Source organism: Urocampus carinirostris, chromosome 15 (assembly GCF_059441175.1).
Source record: "Urocampus carinirostris isolate Australia breed hairy pipefish chromosome 15, RoL_Ucar_1.0, whole genome shotgun sequence".
NCBI lineage: Eukaryota > Metazoa > Chordata > Actinopteri > Syngnathiformes > Syngnathidae > Urocampus > Urocampus carinirostris.
This window is the reverse complement of record NC_142363.1, coordinates 5373984-5394398: the sequence shown is the minus strand read 5'-3', so window position 1 is coordinate 5394398 and position 20415 is coordinate 5373984. Positions and strand designations below refer to the sequence as shown.

Below are 20415 nucleotides of genomic sequence, written 5' to 3'. Positions count from 1 at the left end.
GTCCCTGTTGTCCGAGCCAAGGTATTGACTGTCGCGCAGAGCTAAAACATAATTCCAGGTTTGCTTGGCCAAATGCGAGTTGCCTTTATCTTGGCAGTAGAACTCCAAACGAGCACTTCGATTAAGACACTCATTACGATCTTGCAAGAAAACATGTATTTTCCAGGTCCGTAGGCATTGGTCGACAATTTTGGAAGGTTCACCAAGTTGACTGGCCTTCGATTTGTTGAACCAGTCCAGGAGAAAGCTACTCATGTCCCAGTATATCCATGAAAACTCCTGGCAGCCTTATTACAACTCTTTCCAGCATTTAATTTCACTCTTCCTGTGTCGGCTATTCCAAACAAGCCTAAAAATTAAATAGGTTTTGCCTTTTATAATTTACACTAAATCGTGATTTTAAAAGCAATACTAACGCATAACGCTGCAGTTCTGTCTAATGACAGTTGAGCAACTTTTTTTTTCTTCCCCACTGATAGCACCCATTCTTGTGCCACTCCTTTGTACTCTCCTTTGGTCTCTTCTTGCAACATTATTTCTGCCTGGCCCTCTTGCTCCTCTAGCTCGTTATCCTGTGACTCTACGTCTCACTTCTCCACTTGCCCTCCATTCTCCAGAGTCATTGCTCTCCTCACGAGTTGGGATTTCATAACTTGTTTCCTAGAGAAGAAAATAAAAAGGTTCACTTTTGCTGTTCTCTGTCACACAGCTACAATTATGCATTTGCATGTTACTCAAGTTCCCCTGAGGTTTTGTGATCTATAACAGTATTAATAGAAGCATTATTTACTAATGGACTTAGCATTAGTGTGCAATATGAAAAGTGCACTTTCTGTAAGAATTCACTGACCAAAAAAAGTACCTGTCGAAATGGTTATAATAGTGATGCGATCACATGATGAATGTAGCTGTTCTGGATGCATTAAGTACCATTACCTCAAACAGGATTAGTTATACTGTACAATTAAAAGCAGCTGCCGTTCTAATGAAAGTCAAGTCAAGTCAAGTCATTTTTATTTGTATAGCCCTAAATCACGAAGAGTCTCAAAGGGCTTCACAGATTGTTACACTATATTACACAAACTATTTTCAACCGACAAGAGGAGTAGGTTATTCGTATGCAATGGAGTAGAAGTGAGTTTTAAGTTTAGATTTAAACATTTCCACTGAGGTTGCAGATCGAATCTCAGGGGGAAGAGCATTCCACAGCACCGGTGCCCGGATGGAGAACGCTCTCGAACCAGCAGAAGACTTCTTTGCTCTCGGGATCATCAGAAGACCAGCACTCTCAGATCGTAGGCTTCGGACCGGGACATAGTGGCAGATCAGATCTGAAAGATAAGAGGGAGCAAGTCCATGTATGATTTTGTACAATACTAAGAGAACTTTGAAGTCACATCTTTGGCTAACTGGGAGCCAATGCAGGTTAGCCATAATCGGTGTTATGTGATCGTACTTTTTTGTCCTAGTTAAAAGCCTCGCTGCGGCATTTTGTACTAGCTGAAGAGACTTGATTCTGGACTTCGGGAGACCGGAGAGTAGTGCATTGCAGTAATCGAGACGGGAGGTAACAAATTATTGTTTCCGCATCAGACTGAGACAGTATTGAACGGATTTTAGCAATGTTGCGAAGATGGAAGAAGGCAGTTCTAGTAATTTGCTTTACATGCATCTCAAAGGATAGATCAGGGTCAAATATGACACCTAAATTTTTAACTGAGTCACTCTGTGTGATGTGACATTTGTCAATGTTCACAGCAGTTTTTGCGAATAAGTCCCGGCATTTAGAAGGACCAATGACTAACATTCCGGTCTTTTCAGAGTTAAGACGCAAGAAATTGAGTGACATCCACTCTTTTATCTCAGTGAGACAGGCCTCCAAATTTCCACAGTTTAGTGTGGAAGATTCCTCCAACGGAAGATATAGTTGAGTGTCGTCTGCGTAGCAGTGGAAGCTGATATTGTACTTGCGAATAATATCACCTAATGGAAGCATGTAAATGTTGAAAAGTAGGGGGCCGAGCACTGAACCCTGCGGAACACCGCAGGTAACATTAAAGGGCTCAGATGTCGTTTCACCATATTTAACACAGTGCGTCCTATCTGAGAGGTAAGATTTGAACCACGAGAGGACGGCTCCTGAGAGACCAATCCATTTTTCCAACCGTTCTAGTAGGATATTGTGGCGCACTGTGTCAAAAGCAGCACTAAGATCCAGTAGCAGCAAAAGTGATGAAGCGCCAGAATCCATTGACATTAGGAGATCATTTGTTACCTTGATCAGAGCTGTCTCAGTAGAGTGGTTAGCCCTGAATCCAGATTGCATGGATTCAAAAAGGTTATTCTCCGATATGAAAGCATTCAGCTGCTGTGCCACTACTCTTTCGAGTACTTTAGAGAGGAAAGGTAGGTTTGACACAGGTCTGTAATTACTTAATATTTCTGGATCAAGGTTGGGTCGTTTCAGTGTGGGTTTAATAACGGCGGACTTAAAAGCTGCTGGAACTACACCTGAGGAGAGTGATGTATTTATAATATTTAGAACTGAAGGCCCAAGGACGCTAAAAAGACTTTTAATAAGTGAACCTGGGAGAGGGTCGAACTGGCAAGTTGTCGGTTTGGCCGCATTCACCACTTGTTTGAGATCATCAAGTGACAGTTCACTAAAACCGGCCATTTTCCCAGGGCAGCCACCCTGTCGTGCATCTGTAAATTTCAGTCCTTTAATACGTGTGGTACTAACAATATCTTTTGCAATTTCTTCCTGTATGCATTGAATCTTCTTAGTGAAGAAGACCATTAAGTCCTGAGCAGAGTGTGTCGAACTGTCTGCGATAGCCTGTTGCCTTGTAAGCGATGCTACAGTGTCAAAAAGGGCTTTGGGGTTGTTCTTTTGAGACGCAATCACCTTCGAAAGGTAGGCCGATTTTGCAGAGGCAAGGGCCGCTTTATACTTTAACAAGCTGTCACACCAGGTTTGATGGAAAACCTCAAGCTTGGTAGCGCGCCATTTTCTCTCCCATTTCCTGCATTCTTTTTTAAGGGCTCTAGTTTCATCAGTAAACCAAGGTGTGCGTCTTTTAGGACGTGATTTTAGTTTTATGGGCGCTATTGAATCCAGCACACTAGTCAGGGTGGTATTGAACTCATTCATGAGTGAGTCAATCGAGCCATTGTATTTAGGAAAGGACGCAACTGCTCCAGGAAGGAGTTCAGAGAGCTCAGAAACTGTGCCAGTGCTTATATTGCGTCCGCTAAATCCCTCAGCTTTATTAAGTCTACATTTAGTTAGCACCTCAAATGTCACTAAATAATGATCAGAGATAACAGTAGTACACGGTAGAACCATAATGTTTGAGGTTAAAACTCCTCGAGTCAGAATCAAGTCTAGCGTGTTCCCATTTTTATGGGTTGGCAAGTCAACCAGTTGAGTAAAACCAAATGCATCAATTAGAGAACTAAACGCAATAGTAAGTGAACTGTGTGGGGAGTTCATATGAATGTTAAAGTCTCCCATAATTATAATTTTGTCTGCATAGGTTACTAGTTCAGACAAAAGTTCAGCAAATTCGTCTAAGAAAGTTGTGTATGGCCCAGGTGCACGATAGATAGTTATTACATCAATTGACAATTGAGGGGACCGCATCACAAGAGCCTCAAACGTTTTGTAATTATTAGAGGTACGTGTATTAAATTTGAGCGATTTTTCAGAGATTAGCGCAACACCACCACCTCTTTTCAGCGTGCGTGCTATATGACTACTCTCGTAGTCTGGGGGAGAGGCATAATTTAGCGCTAAGTGCTCATCCGGGCGTAACCACGTTTCACAAAGACCCATACAGTTAAGTTTATAATCACGAATAATGTTATCAACAAGTAAAGCTTTTGGAGCAAGCGATCTAATATTTAACAGACCAAATTTCAGCTTTGCTGAATCATTTGACTTAGCTGAACTCTTTGTAGTCTTTGTCGAGATCTTCAAAAGCTCCCGGCGTTGTGGCCGCTCGTGAGCGCTGAGTTTAAAGCGTCGGTTGTCCGGCGAGGAATGAATGGTGGAATTAGTTACATCCTCGCGTCCATCTTGCTGCTTGGACTTGAATAGTAAGAATAATGTATAATAAATGTTGCAGTTACAGTAAGGTAAGTCAATTCATGTTTACTTGTATAGCCCTTTATCACAAGGAGTCTCAAAGGGCAGCACAGACCACAGATTATTGCAAACTGCAGACTACACCATCCGCTGATCTAAAACCTACATGTGGGCAAGGAAAAACTCAAAACCTCGACATGAGGCAAATGAAGAAACTTTGAGAAGGGATCAAACATGAGATAATCCCCCTTACAGGATGACCAGGCTGCAATGGATGTTGCAATAACAAATAATACAGATATTGTCAACGTGAAATATGTCATTCTTAAACTATAGAAGTGTTTTAAGCCTAGATTTAAACAGCTCCACTGAGGTTGCAGATTGAAACATCAATAATGCACGGTCTGCCACCGAAGAAAACTTTAAACGTGATACTCAGGTTTTTGAACAGAAAAAGGTGGATGGAAGGCGGTAATACAAACGCCCAAATCTTCAAAAGTTCATCATAAAGCTGACTGTTATCAATATAAAGCTAATTTCTATACTTTCCATTGATACCAAAAAACCCAAATTTGATATTAACTCACTGTCTTGTTTTGGTAGATCCAGTCACAAATTAATATTTATAACATGAACCTCACCTAAACAAAGCTGACATATTGTTCCGCCACCCTAATATATCAAAAAGCTTCGGCAAAAAATGAGCAGTCAAAGGGTGTGTTTTGCCACTTTGAGTCTCTGAGGTTTGTATTCTTCCTTGTGCTTTGTAGCACTCGTTTTTGGTTGCACTACACAATGGAGTGCAATCTAGTGGTCCCTTAAGTGTGAAAAGTAGATAAATAGCAAGCTTAACTTTTTCATGAGCAAAAATCTTCTCTTTATACGAGTTACAACCAGAAATCAAACGTCCCCTGCCTTGCAAAAGAGGATTGCTGTCAAATCCTATATAGATGATTTCCTTTAAAGCCAATGTGTGATATTTGATCACTAGATGAGTGTGTTGTCCAGTAGGTGGGAGGGCCAGTGATACACGGCATGGCGCTGACTTAAGTGGAGATTATAGACCATCACATTGTTATTGAAACATTCAGAAATAAAGAAAATTACATTAACCATTTTTGGACATTGCAATAACTCATGGATGAGAATGTTTCTTCTAGCATGAAATTTAATAAAATACACGATCAAAAAGATAAATACAAAAAAATGAGGCCCGCTATTTTAATAATGCCTAATTTCACCATTAACGTTTCACGAAAAAGATTTTTAATATGGGGGCAGGGGTTGTACACACACAAAGTGACATTGGGGACAAAAATGACACTAAAACCAATTTGTATTACTTTATTTTATATATATATATATATATATATATATATATATATATATATATATTCACCATTTTCATGAGGCGGCTGGAATAATAGGGATGCCATGCGGCATGTGGCCCAAAGGCTGTATTTCCACACCCCTGCATTAAAATGGTATCTGTAACTCTGGCCATAACTATTAATGTTTTCATCTTCAGTGTCGACAATCTAAGACTAAATTCAGTGACATTGCTTCAGTGAATGCAAGTTATTTGCTGAATTGTTAACATTGGAAATACATTTCAAAACATTGAAACAGTTTATCAAACGTTTTTTATTCAATTTCATATTTGTAAGTACTAATGTCATTTTATTCATTGCATAAAATAATTTGTGTTATTCAAGAAAAACTTTCATTTTGTTTCAATAAGTTTGTCCTAGTTAGACAAGCCATTTAATTAAAAAGAAGGCAGGGGCATGGCAGTCCTATTTCTGGGCAGGCATTAATTCCTCGATGGACTCTCCCGCCTCCAGTTTCTTTTCCATGTCTACCAGAAGCTTGACACCATCTACGACCATCTGCACCAGTTCCACCTCCGAGAATCCAAGTCGGTCCGAGTTGGAGATGTCGAAGACTCCGTCCACGGCGTCAGTGTCCACGCCACCTAGTGAATGAACGACAATTTTGTTAAGGTTGTCACTTTATCATTTACGACCAGTGTTCCTGGAACGTAATCACTTTTCTCGGTAACTAATACAGTAATCCCTTGCTATATCACGGTTTACTTTTCGCGGTTTCGCTATTTCGCAGAACTTCCTTGTGTGTTGTGTTTTGCAGTGCGATTGGCTAAATGGTCGCCCGGACTCTTTTCTGCATAGGCGTCAATAAGTTGTACAACTATATAAAGCTACTTCGACGAACCTACATTAATTACACGCATGTGTTTTTTTAAATTTTGTATGTTTATGTCAACAAAACACTGTGTCATGATTACTGATTAGCATCACCTATGCCCGCTCATTTGTTCCCGGTCCTTTTAAGCCCCGTTCTGTCACTCTCCGGTTGTCAGTCGTCAGCGAACCTTCGTTTGGTACAAATCAACATTTTGACCCGGACTCCCGCCTGTCTCGTTTTTGCACGTTTTGATCTCCCTGTTTGTCTCCGGCGCTGACCTATTTTTGATTCCGACGTTTGCTCTTCCGTCCCGGCTTACGACCAGTTTGTGATCCCGACCACGTCTGCTCTCCTGTCCCGGCTTACGACCTGTCCTTGACATCGCCATCTCCCGCAACGGAAGATCAACTTTCATATTCGAATCACGATCCGATTGCATGAGCAGCTTCCTTTGAGCACCGGATCACGGGCGCTGCCCTTTCTCTTTCTATCAATAAACTTGCGTTTTAACACTACGCATTTGGGTCCTGATTCCATTCTGGTCGTGACACACTTGGCTGTCAAAATCACCAAGACAGGGGAGGATGCTTTATATCACAGACAAGTCGGACTTCTCCAGATACAGTACAAGGAGGGTAAAAGCATCTTAACGCCAGATTTATGTTTGATGAAATATCATCTGTCGTAAAAAAGTAGACTCCTGAAATAATTTCCACCTTTTATGGATCAATGATGATGTACAGTATAACAGTATTTCTAAAAAAAAAAAAACTTTTAATAAGCCTGTATGAGCCTGTGAGTATGGTTTATTCTGTGGCTTAGAAGTACAATAGATAATTGATTAAATGAATATTTTCCGGATTATAGGTCACAGGTTTTTTTAGCCAGGGGTCCGACTTATGCTACGGGGAGACTATCTGTGAAATTATTGAAATGAAATGAAATGAAATGATCTGCATTTTTATTTTATATATCAAATTATTGATACATTATTAATGGGTATACTATTTCACATGTTATTTTCTCACTCTGAGAAGGAAATTAAATGCTTTTGTGTTTTGAGGAGTATGTAAGGACAATATTGGATATTAAGAAATTAATTGTAAGAGACAACTGGAGTAGGAGTGGAACTCAGCAATCGTGTGGATAAGAGAGTACTCGGTTGTTTTGGAAACATGGAGAGGATGGATGAGGAACAAATGTTGAAGAGGTTCTACATAGCAGAAATAAATGGAAGGAGACCAAGAGGAAGCTAGAGCTCTTGTTGGTGATAGGAATGAGTGGAGAGGTGTTGTAAAAGGATAGTGGGATGTTTAGACGTGTTCTAAGGGATGGGCAGGGCACCTGTATGATGCGGCAGGGGTAAACCAGTGAAAGCTGTCGGGCCCTGCTGTTGAACAGAAGAGTGTGTTGTGTCACTGACCCGAGTGACATGGCCGCTTTGTGTCCCGTTTCATCTGGAGGGACGAAAGCATGACCAACTTGGGTGCCGAGGTGCTTAACTTGTTAGAGTGTTTGGGCATTTGGGTTGGCCATGGTCCAAACATTTGTGTGTGTTTTTTGGTACTTTTTTCCTTTACTTTGTTTTTGTGTTTGTCTTTCTGTTGGTTACCCCTCTCGAAAGATATGATCAGGGTAGATAGATTTTCACACTAAAACGGAAGAGGGTGCTTTGGCCTTTGTAGATTATTTCAACATTGTCGTGTGGTCCCAACAAATGCCCCCCCCAGCATATCACTCACGCAAACCTCATTAAAATGAAATGAAATGAAATGATCTGCATTTATATAGCGCTTTTCAAGTCAATGACTTCCCAAAGCGCTTTACATTGTGCTTCACATTTCCCAATAGCGGCCGTGATCTGTGCAGCCATGTAAGGCGCTAACCTGCTTATTGGGGGTATTGGGGGTTCAGTGTCTTACCCAAGGACACTTCGGCATGTAACACGGACAAGCCGGGATTCGAACTGGGATCCCTTAATTCTAAAACGATCGCTCTACCTCCTGAGCTACTGCCGCCCCATTAAAAGGACAATGTATCTTATTTTGGGGGGAAATGTAATTGTAAAGCACAAAGAATTTGCACCTTTATAGAAAAAACCTTTGAGTTAGTTGAAATTATTTACAAAATTGAATCCTGATTTTTGATAAAAAAAATTGAGGGTGGATCGTTATATACAAGTGTACATTTTACACGAATTGTTGATGATAAAACGATTTTTTCTTAACCATACTAAGATAGTTTTTACGTATTAGTTTGACGGGCCGATAAAAAAAGCATATGGCCCACAAGCCGTAGTTTGCCCACCCCTTTTACCAGTTGAAAAACATCAATCTTACCTGTTCCACGTTTCTGAAGCCTCAGCCTCTTTAGAATTTCCTCAAAGTCGGCCTGTTGGCTTAGGTTTGGAAGCTTGACGTGCACACCAGCGCGCAGACCAGTACCCAGGTTAGAAGGGCAAGTCAGGATGTAACCAAGATGCTCGTTCCACATAAATGAGAAACCCTTGTTCCTGAACAAAGATTCAATCTAAAACAGGCAACAGGATTATAAATCAACACAATTACAGGCAACTTGAAGTGCGGTTCGGCAAACCTCTGTGAGTCCTGTGCAGAAGCGAGTAAAGACTTCTTTCAAATTTCCGCCCTTCTGCATAGAAATTACTCTTAGGTGGTCTTCTTCGTTCACCCACACCAAAAATGTCTTCTTGTCATTAAACCTATAGATGCAAAAACGTCGTCAGTTTTAGAGCCTGACCCTAAACCGATTATGAAAACCGCTCAACAATCAGGTTGTTTTTTAAAGAAATTTGAGAATGCAAACAAGGGAAAGTTTATATTTTAAACAAAGTTTTATATTAGTGCAATATAATGTCAAATTTAATATCTATCTCTAAATAAATCATGTGGAATCATCTTGTTTTGTATGTATTTGTCCATTATTAAGAATTAATAATAGTAAAATAGTGGAGACATGGTAATAATACAATTGTTTTTTTTCCAAAACTAGATCAAACTGGAAGCCCATCCCACTAATAAGTAACCAAAACCATAGAGGGTAATCAACACAGCCCAGAAAATGAACTCTGCTCTCTGCCCAGCATGGAGACTTGCAACACCGCACCAAAGCCAACATTATAAGGGACTCCTTTAACCCCCAACCTCTTTGACTTATTGCCCTCTGGTAGGTGCTCCAGGTCCCTTAAAGGTGTTATATGAATAGGTTTTATTTTGTGTAGTCCTACCAAAAACCAGTGCTAAAAAGCATAAGGAAGCATACAAAACAAAGGCCAAAACAGAGAAATTCCAATTTTTTTCTCATCAGCCTTTTAAACTTCTTTATCAGGTTTCTCCTTTACCTTTTCTTCTTTGTTATTTTTCATTTTTTACAATGTTCTTATTTCTTTATTCATTTATATTTTAGTCTTTTCCCTTATTGTTTTTTAAATTTTATTTCTTCACGAAAGGCTTGGCAAAAAATAGTAGAAAAATGTTTTTTGTGGTCCCTTTGAATTTCTGTAATTTGTATTCTTCCTTGTGCTTTTTAGCATCCATTTTTGGTTGCATTAAGCAATAGAGCGAAATCCAGTGGTCAAATATTACACAGTCCCGTAAAAAAACCCACAAAAGACTTGGGAGAGGGCTTTCATATCATGTCGGAATTTCTTTTCCGGGGTTGGGCTCTCTTCTATTCTCCTTGAGTGTCTACTAACTCAAACGCATCAATTTCAATTCGGTCTCAAGCGCTACCTTTTAAATATTTTGTCTCTTTATCAGGACATTCTTCTTTATATCATTTTTCTCTCTTTATTACGTGTGTATTAGAGTGACATGTCTTATATGTAGCAAAAAACGTTCACTATTTTATCAATAAAAATAAAGAAAATTCTAAGCATATTTTTTTCAAGTGTTCACAAAATATTGGTGGCACATAGGGTTCGGGAGTAACCAAATACATGTAACGGCGTTACATAATCAGGATAGAAATATTTTTAAAATTGTATTGTGTTACTCAGTTAGAGAAAAAAGATGTAATTAAATTACAGGTACATTTAGTTTGAATAAGGAATGCTTTGCAGGATTACAATTTTATTGAAAACTATATTTCGTATACATAATGCTATGCTAATTTTGTCATAATTTTAATCACTAACACGAGGGAGAGAGATTAGGTTTACACACGATGAACTAGAGTATCTGTTGCACATATTGTATCGATGGCACTTTATCCAATATTACACGTTTGTTAGTGTTTTGCAGGTAAACACACAATAGCACCTTTTTTTTCTTTTATCAGCATGTTTAGTATTAGAGTAATAATACAACGGGCCGCACAGCTGCTGGGCAGTTAGTGTCCAGCTCCGCAGTGCTTTGGTCCAGGGTTCAATTCTAGCTAATGCTGTATCCCCGTGCGGAGTTTGCATGTTCTCCCCATGTCAGTGTGTTTAATCTGGTTTCTTCCCACATTCCAAAAACATGCATGTCAGGTGAATTGGCATGTTTAAATTGTCTCTAGGTGTGGATGGGCATGTGAGGGGTTATGTCTCCATGTGGCCTGCGACTGGCTGGCAGCCCCTGCCCACTGCCCGAAGCTGGCTGGGATGGGCTCCAGCGCCACTAATGATAAGCAGTGCACAAGATAGATGGTTGAATACAAAAGTAATCAAGAGTAATCCAGTACATTACTTCAATATTGTAGTAAATTTCGACAGGTAAGTGTATCAGATTACATTTTTAAAGTAATCCTCCAAACCCTAGTGGCGACAAAACAATGATTACTGGATATTGGTGAGAACATACCCCTGCCAAAACCACCCTCTTGATTGTAATTCTAAAAAAGATCTCTCAGCTTCAAAAAGATTATGGACCCCAGCGTTAGGGTCTCACCAGATTCCTCGGGCGTCAGGCCAGTCGCGGGCCATCCTGGAAGCCAGCAGCAGAGGGGACACAGGCTTGTCAAAGAGCAAATGGTCGTCAATCATCTGCTGCTGTTCTTGGTCGGACAAATCCCTCAAAGAATAGTATTTCCCCTGCAGATCTCCAGTTAGCGAGTCCAAGACTGTGGAGAGTCAGTTTTAGTCTCAAGTCATTACCCAAGCGGAGTTTTTGGTATTACCTTGAATGGAGAGCTTCTCTACAGCGCGCCTCTCCCCTCGCCTGCAGAGCGGCGGCAGGCAGAATCCTCGGATGCTGCGGCCCGTTCGGACTCTGGAGCTCAAAACGTAATCTCCATCCAGGTCGTCGCCCCCCTTCAAGCGACAGTTTAGCTGTCAGAGTCTGAACTGTGCTTGGATGCAGGCGTGTGATTTTTTTTTTTTTTTTTTACCATCAGGTTTTCCGGGTTTAGGTCTGTCTTGTGCATGTCGGTGGGTTTGTATCCTCCATGCCGGTCCTCGATGACAAGGTCCAGTAGCTCCTTGAAGACCTCGTAGGACTCCTCGTCTCCGGCTACGCAGCCCACCGTCATTATGAAGGGATGACCTACGGGAGGAAAGCATGCAAAAGGATTACTGTATATTCCGGACTGTAAAGCGCACCTCCTTTAAAATCACAGGCTTAAACTTCCATGAAAATGAACTAATTTACGTCCACATCTTATAAAATAGGCCGCACCGTATTTAAAGCTGCCGTGTTTGAAATGTAGCAAAATGTAGCGGCTTATAGTGCAGAATTTAAAGTATATCAAGTCTTAAGGCGATGCTGCTTACCTGGATTGTCGACACCGGTCTGGATGACACGGTCTATTGTGAAGCCGTTTGGGGTGGTCCGCTCCCGCAGTGTTTTGTACATGTCCATGTTTATAAACTTGGCCATGTGGTTGTTGTGCTGACTCAGATCTGGGAACTCGTCCTCTGCCGTCAATCCTTTGAGTTGAAGATTGGCCATTTTTTGACAGCTAACACATTCGCAAAAAAATTGTGGTAAAGCAGGTGCAGTATTTATTTTTTACATCATGATCATTCATCTTTAGAATATCTATTGATTAGTCATTCTCCAATCACTGAGAATTCAGGGTAGCCAACATGATATTGTGAAATCTGTATTCCACATACTCTCTTAATCAGTGTTTTTCAGTGTGCGTGGGCACAACAGTTTATCTGATCTGATATCATTTATCATAGTGTCATTGCTCTTTTTATTGTGCGTGCAATGTATGTGTGTGCATTTATGATTTTCATTATAAATCTTATTATGACTTGCGCAATTTATTGTGTATTTGACTCCTAGCTGACTCAAGTAGTCAGAAATCAAGCATAGGTGAATAGTAAATATAGCAATGTGATACCTGATTTGGTAAATGTTGTATTTCTACTGTCTTCTAATAGAACCAAAACAATTTAACCAGTTTTGTGAATTTTTCTTATTAATGAACACATTGAAGTCTATGGGTTTTGATTGAACGCCAGCAAATTTATGTTTCTTTGGACAACAATTAACATATACTTGGAAACTATCATATGAACTTGTACCTACACCATGTAGAAAGTTTTTGTTTTTTTAAATGTCACTTATTTAAAAATAAAGCTTGGTTTTTAAAAAAGAAAAGGTTACCAATAAATAGCCAACAATATTGGTGGAATAACATCAGGTCTACAACAGATCAAAATCATGACATCTCTCTGACGGCATAAAACAAAAAATGATTTTTCAAGTTGTATATTTAAAAAACGTTTCTCCTGGCTGCAAAACTTCACAATGTTAACTTAACTATCAGCACTTTTTACAGAAGTTGTAAAATGGCTGCCTGAGGAAAATAATTTACATTCAAACATACACATGCAAACAATTTTAATCATAAAGTATTTTCTATGCTTCTAGGGGAATATTTTTAGTGTAATGAAAGTATTTAGGTTGACTTTTCTTTTCAACTAGTTTTAAAATTATTTGAGCAGTTTTTAGCTTGTGTAAAATCTATTGAATCCAAAAGAAGTCCCGACTTGTTTGTCATTTTCACGTCAGAGGAAAAGGTGGCATCTACAGAACACAGATTTGTGTCTTTATTAAAAGGACAGTGAGTATTGTTTGCACACAATATTACGCTGCATTTTGTATTGCAACCATAAACTAGTGCTGAAAAGCACAAGGAAGAAAACAAATTATGGAGAATCAAAGTGACCAAAACGTTTACCCAAGCCTTTCATGAGGTTTTTAAGGACCCAATGCTGACAATTAATTATACCAGCTTCCTCATAGGGAATCTCATCTCATATCTCATTAGCCGTACCGCTTATCCTCATTAGGGTCGCGGGGGGGCTGGAGCCCATCCCAGCCATCTCCGGGCAGTGGGCACGGGACACCCTGAACTGGTTGCCAGACAGTCGCAGGGCACACAGGGACAAACAACTCATTCGCTCATTCACACCTAGGGACAATTTGGACCGGCCAATTCACCTGAAATGCATGTTTTTGGAACGTGGGAGGAAACCGGAGTGCCCGGAGGAAACCCACGCAAGCACGGGGAGAACATACAAACTCCGCAAAGGAAGTCTGGAGCTGGATTTGAACCCACGACAGGTTCCCATGACATGAACTGTGCCGCACAAGCGCTAACCACTGCGCCGCCGTCCTGCCAGGGAATCTCATGTTATGTAAAATAAATGCAAATCTATTTGTAAAAAAATGTATGTTTAGAAGATAGTTAGATTTCTGCTAAATATGGCTGCCACATTTAAACTAATGGGGCTATAAGGAAGAGTCCACTTTAAGGCTGATTTCGAAACTTAGTCGCGATCGACATCTGAATAGCTGGGAAGATAAATCCACCCTTCTGCTTCAGTGGTTTCCTATTAGCAGATAACAATTGAATTCTCAGAAATGATTGCTACAGTGAGCTTAGTGACATAACTTTAAGGGTCAATATTTTCACTTTTTTATGGTCTTTTCAGGGCTCACTTGAGTGTCTCTCGATGGATGCGTGCCGCATGCAGACCTCTACTTAAAATTGGGCTACACCACAAACGCCAGATTCGAAAAGATATTCCATTACAGAGTTAGGGTTGAACTTTCAAGAGTAGTATTGTGTAGGTTTTTTCTGGGAAAGGCCTTTAAAATCAAAAAATAATGACTTAGCCTCATATGACCTTAAAGGGTTATTGAAGACGTAAGACTTTTTAACACTTGTCTATGTGTATGTACGCTCCAAAATTTTTGACTATACTTCCTAGATTTTATTTCATGTTTTAATAATGTGTTTCAACCAGTGTGCTGTAGAAAATGTGTGTAGTTTAATTATATAATTTAATTTCCCACTATGTTCCTGTTTAGAGCGTTCACTCAGAAAACGCTGGTTCACTAGTGATCCCAAGAGCCAAGAAGAAACTCGCAGGCTCAAGAGTGTTCTAAATTCGGGAGATTAGCTCATGTGCTGTCCCTTCTCAAGGTATATTAATCTTCGTCAGGCTTAGGTTTTTTAGTTTTTCCTAGCCCTCATGTTGGTTTTGGATCAGGGTATGGTGTAAATATAGTCTGTAGATGTAATATTCTGAAATCTGTACAGCCCTTTGACAATTCTTGTGATTAAGTGCTATAAAAACAAACATGACTTCACTTGACTATTTTTTTATACACTCACTGCTCACGAAGTTACTGTATTTACCAGACTACAACGGTGATCTAAAAAAAAAAAATGCTGGACATTTGCAAGACTGGCTGAAGAAAAATATGTTTTGAGGGCTCCGTGGTTTGTAGTCTTCCTTTTTGCATTCTAGCACTAGTTTTTGGTTACCCTACACCAATGGTCACTAAAGCTAGGATCCAGGTGAGGTTGGGCCGAATGGGGATTTCCACAAAAGCAGCGCTGATAAAAACATTTTGCTGTTTTTAAAGGGACAATGTATTTGTCCACTAGATGTGGTTTTAATGTGTATAGTGCAACCAAAAATTAGCCTAAGGAAGACCAAAAACTACGGGGACTGAAAGTGAGCAAAAAGCACCCTTCCCCCCAATTTTTACCTAGTCTTTATCAAAGGAAGTCAAATAGAAAGGCAAAATATATTTTTTCCAAGAATAAGAATGAACAACAGAAGATATTTTCATTTTTCTTTCCCTTTTCTTTAGTTTTACATATTGCCTTATTCCTTTTTTGTTTTTTCTCATTTTTTTGTTGTTCTTTTTCTCTATTCTTTGTAATTCTTATTCTTTATTTACTTATTCCTCATCTTTTCAAACATAATAAGATGCACTGAGTATCAGTATTTTGTCTTCCTCAGTTGAAGTCAGCTTTTAGCAGTTGTTTTCGGTGGCAAAACTGAACAAAGCGACATCTGTGGACAAAAGTACACAATGTCCCTTTAACTTTGATATTAATTAAATGGCCCGCGGGCCGTAAGTTGGAGTCCACTTACCCTAAACTACAGTGACACCAAGTGGTCAAATAGTTAAGTGTCCCTTTATAAAACAAAACTTTTAACAAGTACCGTGAATTAAACAATTTCGACGGACAGTGTGCCTCGACATCTTGGTGTGAATAAAGTGTGCCTAGCTTATAAAAACGTTTGAGAAACACTGCTCTAATTCTTATTTTATGCATGCTATTAAATACTTTCACATTAAGAGACTGACACTAAATTAAATATTGGCTTAATAATATAAAAAAGCCACGAACATTAGCTTATTTTCCCACCCAAAGGATGTACATTGACTTACACTTGCTCAATAGTGTCTGACATGTCTCCTAGTCGTTTCCTGGCAGCTCCAGCACGAATGCGAAGAGATCTGGAGCAATTTTCGCAGACGTTTTTTTACAAATCCAGCTGAATTTTGACGTGAATTTGCATTTATACCACCGACGTGGGTGCTGATAAAGCGCATTCGTCATTGCCAAAATCTGTATGATAAAAGTGACTCGGCGCGACGTGGCCGAACGTCTGAAGGCTTCGAGTGGCCGACGTCCGCTTTGTTCACTTGTTCCAAACAAGGCGTCATTTTCGTCCACAACTCTAATGAACATAAGAAATGAACTATGATAAGTGCACACGCTCATGTGCACACGATGTGCAGAGGGGGATGAAACTAATGGTGGGCGCATCGATCCAAATATCAACATTATCGATACTCAGTCAGTACTTGGATTGGGCCGATACTATTGCCTTCAGATCAATACAGACTTCCCATTTCAACAAGTACTATTGCTGTGTTTCCCAACTTTTTGGATCCAAGGCACACTTTTCTACCCTTTTATTAAAAGAAATGCCCAGGCACACTTCCATCAAAAATGTATTCTAGGCACCAGTTTCATGTGTTTTTAAAAAAACTTAAATTATGATGTTGCCATTATTGACAGTTTCAGGAATTAGAATTGTCTTTATTGTCGTTGATATTAACATTGTGAAACATTGTATGCAACGAGATTAGACATGGCATTCCGGGGTAAAACATTTAATATAAATACTTTGAAGAGAGAAAACATAAAAGACGATAGTGCTTAGGAAAAAGGGCCTAAGTTATAATAGTTATAATAATATAAAATAATGATAATAAAGCAATGAAGAAGAAGAGTGTGTTATAATAGTGCAACGAAAACAAATGCATCACCGTGCAGCATAAAAAAAAAACAAAAAAAAAAACGCAACCCTACGTTTTCACAGTTCCGTGTCGTTATATATTTTGTTCATAGTTTTGTTTGGCAACAACAAAAAGAGAAATAAAGCCAAAATTGTTGAGGGTTATGCTTTCACAGTTTTTGTGATTGTTTAGGGTTGTTGGACCTGGGGAAGAAGGTGTCGATGATCGTTTGGACTCGGTTGATTAAGTTGATCATGAAGTGATAATTAGTCGATAAAGAAAATAACCTGCTTGATTCCTACAACTGATATATATGAATTTTACAGTTACTCGGCTGATCGCTTGAAAAAAGCAACAATATTGAGCAATGGCATACTTTTTTTCTAAAGATCGCGCAACTTCCTGCGACAGACTGGAAAAGGCCTCATGACATATGTGTGCCCTGGCATACTGGCTTAAAAACACTGTGCTATTGTAATGCTGTTAATGCACATGTATTAAACTAATGTTCCTCCACATCACTTTATGTGGACAGCAAGGTTTAAAAATGTCTGAGTTTCTAAAAATTGAAATTAAAGGGTAAAAAAAGTCCTTCAACAAAAAAAGAGAATTAAACATACATTTTCCTGAATGCTTTTCAACTATTATACTAGCAATTGGCAGCTAAGTGCCACTAAGTGCCAGTACAGTATTCCCATATCAATGCCAATGGGTGGAATTGATAAAAGAATTATCATAAATATGTCCAAGGAGATTTTGTTAATTGGTTGTATTTAGTTTATAACACATAGGAGTAGTAATTTTTTCAATGCAACATCAGTGTTTAGATAAGTAATCAGTTTTACATGAAGAAGTAGATATTTATTTTGTGTAGCCAGGGTTCCCTAGGATCCTTGAAATGCATTGAATTCAGTATTAAAAAAATGCCCAAATCTAACTTACAGAAGTCTTACAAATGTGAACACATTGATAAGATTATATGTTTGATCGAAAAATACTCAGTAACATTAATAAATTGTCTTTTTTTATAATGACCCAATTTACTTAATAGGCAACATAGCGTGCCCACAATAGATATCAAAACAATGATGTGGTTTCAGTCAGGCTTTTCATAGCAGATGCATGTCTTAGGCCTACCCACAATACACTTAGCAACTTTGGACAGAGAAGTTTAATTTGGACCATGGGAAAGTGTAAATTTAATGAGAAGTGGCTGTCGGACGAACATTTTCCGCTAAAAGCTGTGTCAGGTAATGTGTACGAGGCAAGAAACATTTGTGGGTTTTTTTGTGTTTGTTTCAAATGTTTTTCTTCCCGCCGACATAGTCTTAAATTTGATTCCAAAAGGCATTAAAGTCTTTAAAAGTCTTGAATTTAACTTGCCTTATGCTGATACCATTCATTTACATTTAGTTACATGACAAGGTGTGCTGCACAATATTAGTTTGACTAGTCATTGCCAATGGTGTTGATTAGTATAGATTTTGTTGTTTTTGTCCTCTGCTTACTGGCCTCGTCCACTGTTCACTACGGTTTACTACTGTCCGTCATGGTGTCGTAATGTGGTTAGGTCGCGTGTGTGCAAACGGTCAATACTTCTTGCTCTAAAGTGCCAATCAAAAAAGCCAATTTGTGATTGGGGCGGGATTTTATTTTGGGATAAAACCAAGCAGCCTGAGCGCAGAGGGAATCACATAAACCAAACACAGAGATAGACATTCACAGTAAAAACTATTTTGATGTTGTAGAAAAACTCACCCTTTGTTTTTTGAAAGAACATCAACAATGACTAGTAAACAGCAACCAAACTACAACTCAGTGCCGTGATGTCATCTGGTTGTAACAAGTCATGTCAGTGACATCATTTTGTAACTTGAAGCAATTGGTCAAAACAGTCAACCACATTAACAAAATAAAACACGCATCATCCTTTTTTCCCCCCCATCAAATTGATTTTTTTTTCTCTCATGTTGATTATTGAATTTCATGTTTTTAACCCACTTAATAACAGCAGGAAAGAGGTCTAAATCTAGTGAAAGCTTGAGCTATTGTTGGTGATAGGAATGAGTGGAGAGGTGTAAAAGAATAGTGGGACGTTTGGGCGCATTCTAAGGGATGGGCAGGGCACCTGTATAATGCGGCAGGGGCAGCGTTTCATCTGGAGGGGCGAAAGCATGACCAACTTAGGTGCCGAGGTGCCTAACTTGTTTGGGTGTTTGGGCATTTGGGTTGGCCATGGTCCAAAAATTTTCGTGTGTGTTTTTTGCTATTTTTTCCCTTTTGTTTTCTCTGTTATTGTATGTTTTTGTCTTGCTGTCGCTCATCCCTCTTAAGGGATATGACCAAGATAGATAGATAGATAGATAGATAGATAGATAGATAGATAGATAGATAGATAGATAGATAGATAGATAGATAGATAGATAGATAGATAGATAGATAGATAGATAGATAGATAGATAGATAGATAGATAGATAGATAGATAGATAGTCCACTTAAACTTCATGAACCTGACCTCGTCTAAATAATAAAATTAGGCCACATGGAGCTCTTGCAATTTATGTTTTTTACTCATTTAGATGGTGCTGCCCGTTCAAAGATTCAAGTCAAATCACATATGGCAGGAATGGCAGGAATCCAGCACCACTCATCATAAAAGGAGACTGTAGAGAGAATCCACTCCTTCAAATTTCTGGGTGTGCACATCTCCGACGACCTCTCCTGGTCTGCAAACACCAGAGCGGTGATAGGGAAGGCCCAGCAGCAACTGCATTTCTCGAGAGTGCTCAGGAAAAATCATCTAAAACAGCAGCTGTAGGTGTCCTTTTTCAAAGCCACAGTGGAGAGCATTCTAACATACTGCATTACGGTGTGGTTTGCTGGGTGCACAGCAGCAGACAGGAAAACGCTCCAGAGGGTCATCAAAACAGCCCAGAAAATCGTTGCTCTCTGCCCAGTCTGGAGGACATTGCCTGCTCTCGCTACCTCAGCAGAGCAGAAAACATCATCAAGGACTTTTCTCACCCCGGCCACCACCTCTTTGACTTGCTGCCTTCCGGCAAGTGCTACAGATCACACAAAACAAAAACGAACAGACTCAGAGACACTTTCTTCCCCAGAGCCGTTACCACCCCAAACAGACACAGCACAAAAAAACTGAAAAACTCTTGCAAACACACTACCTCATACGAATGTAAAATGGTACTCATGTCTGTTTTTCTTGCACATGTTGACTGCACTATGTTTACTGCTCACCTTGCACAATGTTGACTATTTTTATCACTATGATGACTATTTTTTTTGCAACAAATGCACATGTTGACTATTTTTTGCACTATGATGACTATTTTTGCACCAAATGCATATTGCACAAACCCTTACGATACCAAACTGTATGTAACATCCTACATGCCGACATTTCTTGTGTAAATATTTTGCAAATTATAACTATGACCTTATCTTCTCTGTTCCTTTATCTTCTTGTTTTTTTTTACCTCACTGTGAGTGTGTGAAACTGGAGTGTCATGCTCAATTTTGTTGTCACAATATGTTACCATTTTGTAACAATGACAATAAAGTTCTATTCTATTCTATTCTATTCTATTCTTTTCTATACT

General features: G+C 39.3%; 1 protein-coding gene and 1 long non-coding RNA gene across 2 annotated transcripts; one reads left to right on the top strand and one right to left on the bottom strand.

Annotated features, from left to right (window-relative positions):
• Positions 1-5714: 5714 nt before the first annotated feature.
• Positions 5715-16171, bottom strand: LOC148351375 (creatine kinase, testis isozyme-like). The gene is made up of 8 exons (XM_088354957.1): positions 15940-16171; positions 12003-12190; positions 11621-11775; positions 11411-11543; positions 11182-11353; positions 8891-9014; positions 8635-8824; positions 5715-6065 (listed from the first exon to the last, which is right to left on the bottom strand). Exons 1-8 carry the CDS (start codon positions 15960-15962, stop codon positions 5887-5889), a joined length of 1164 nt encoding a protein of 387 aa, XP_088211083.1. The 5' UTR covers positions 15963-16171; the 3' UTR covers positions 5715-5886.
• Positions 15890-20256, top strand: LOC148351374 (uncharacterized). The gene is made up of 2 exons (XR_015852920.1): positions 15890-18047; positions 19378-20256. It is a non-coding gene; the product is annotated as an uncharacterized LOC148351374 (long non-coding RNA).
• The last annotated feature ends 159 nt before the right edge of the window (positions 20257-20415 follow it).

What these genes read in the sequence shown, in the direction of transcription:
- LOC148351375 (XM_088354957.1), bottom strand. Translation starts at nt 15,962, where the DNA reads ATGTCAGACACTATTGAGCAAGT. An exon ending in AGAGAAGCTCTCCATTCAAG is followed by an intron (nt 11,354 to 11,410) that starts GTAATACCAAAA and finishes GACTCTCCACAG; the next exon opens with TCTTGGACTCGCTAACTGGA. An exon ending in GCTTCAGAAACGTGGAACAG is followed by an intron (nt 6,066 to 8,634) that starts GTAAGATTGATG and finishes TTCATTCACTAG; the next exon opens with GTGGCGTGGACACTGACGCC.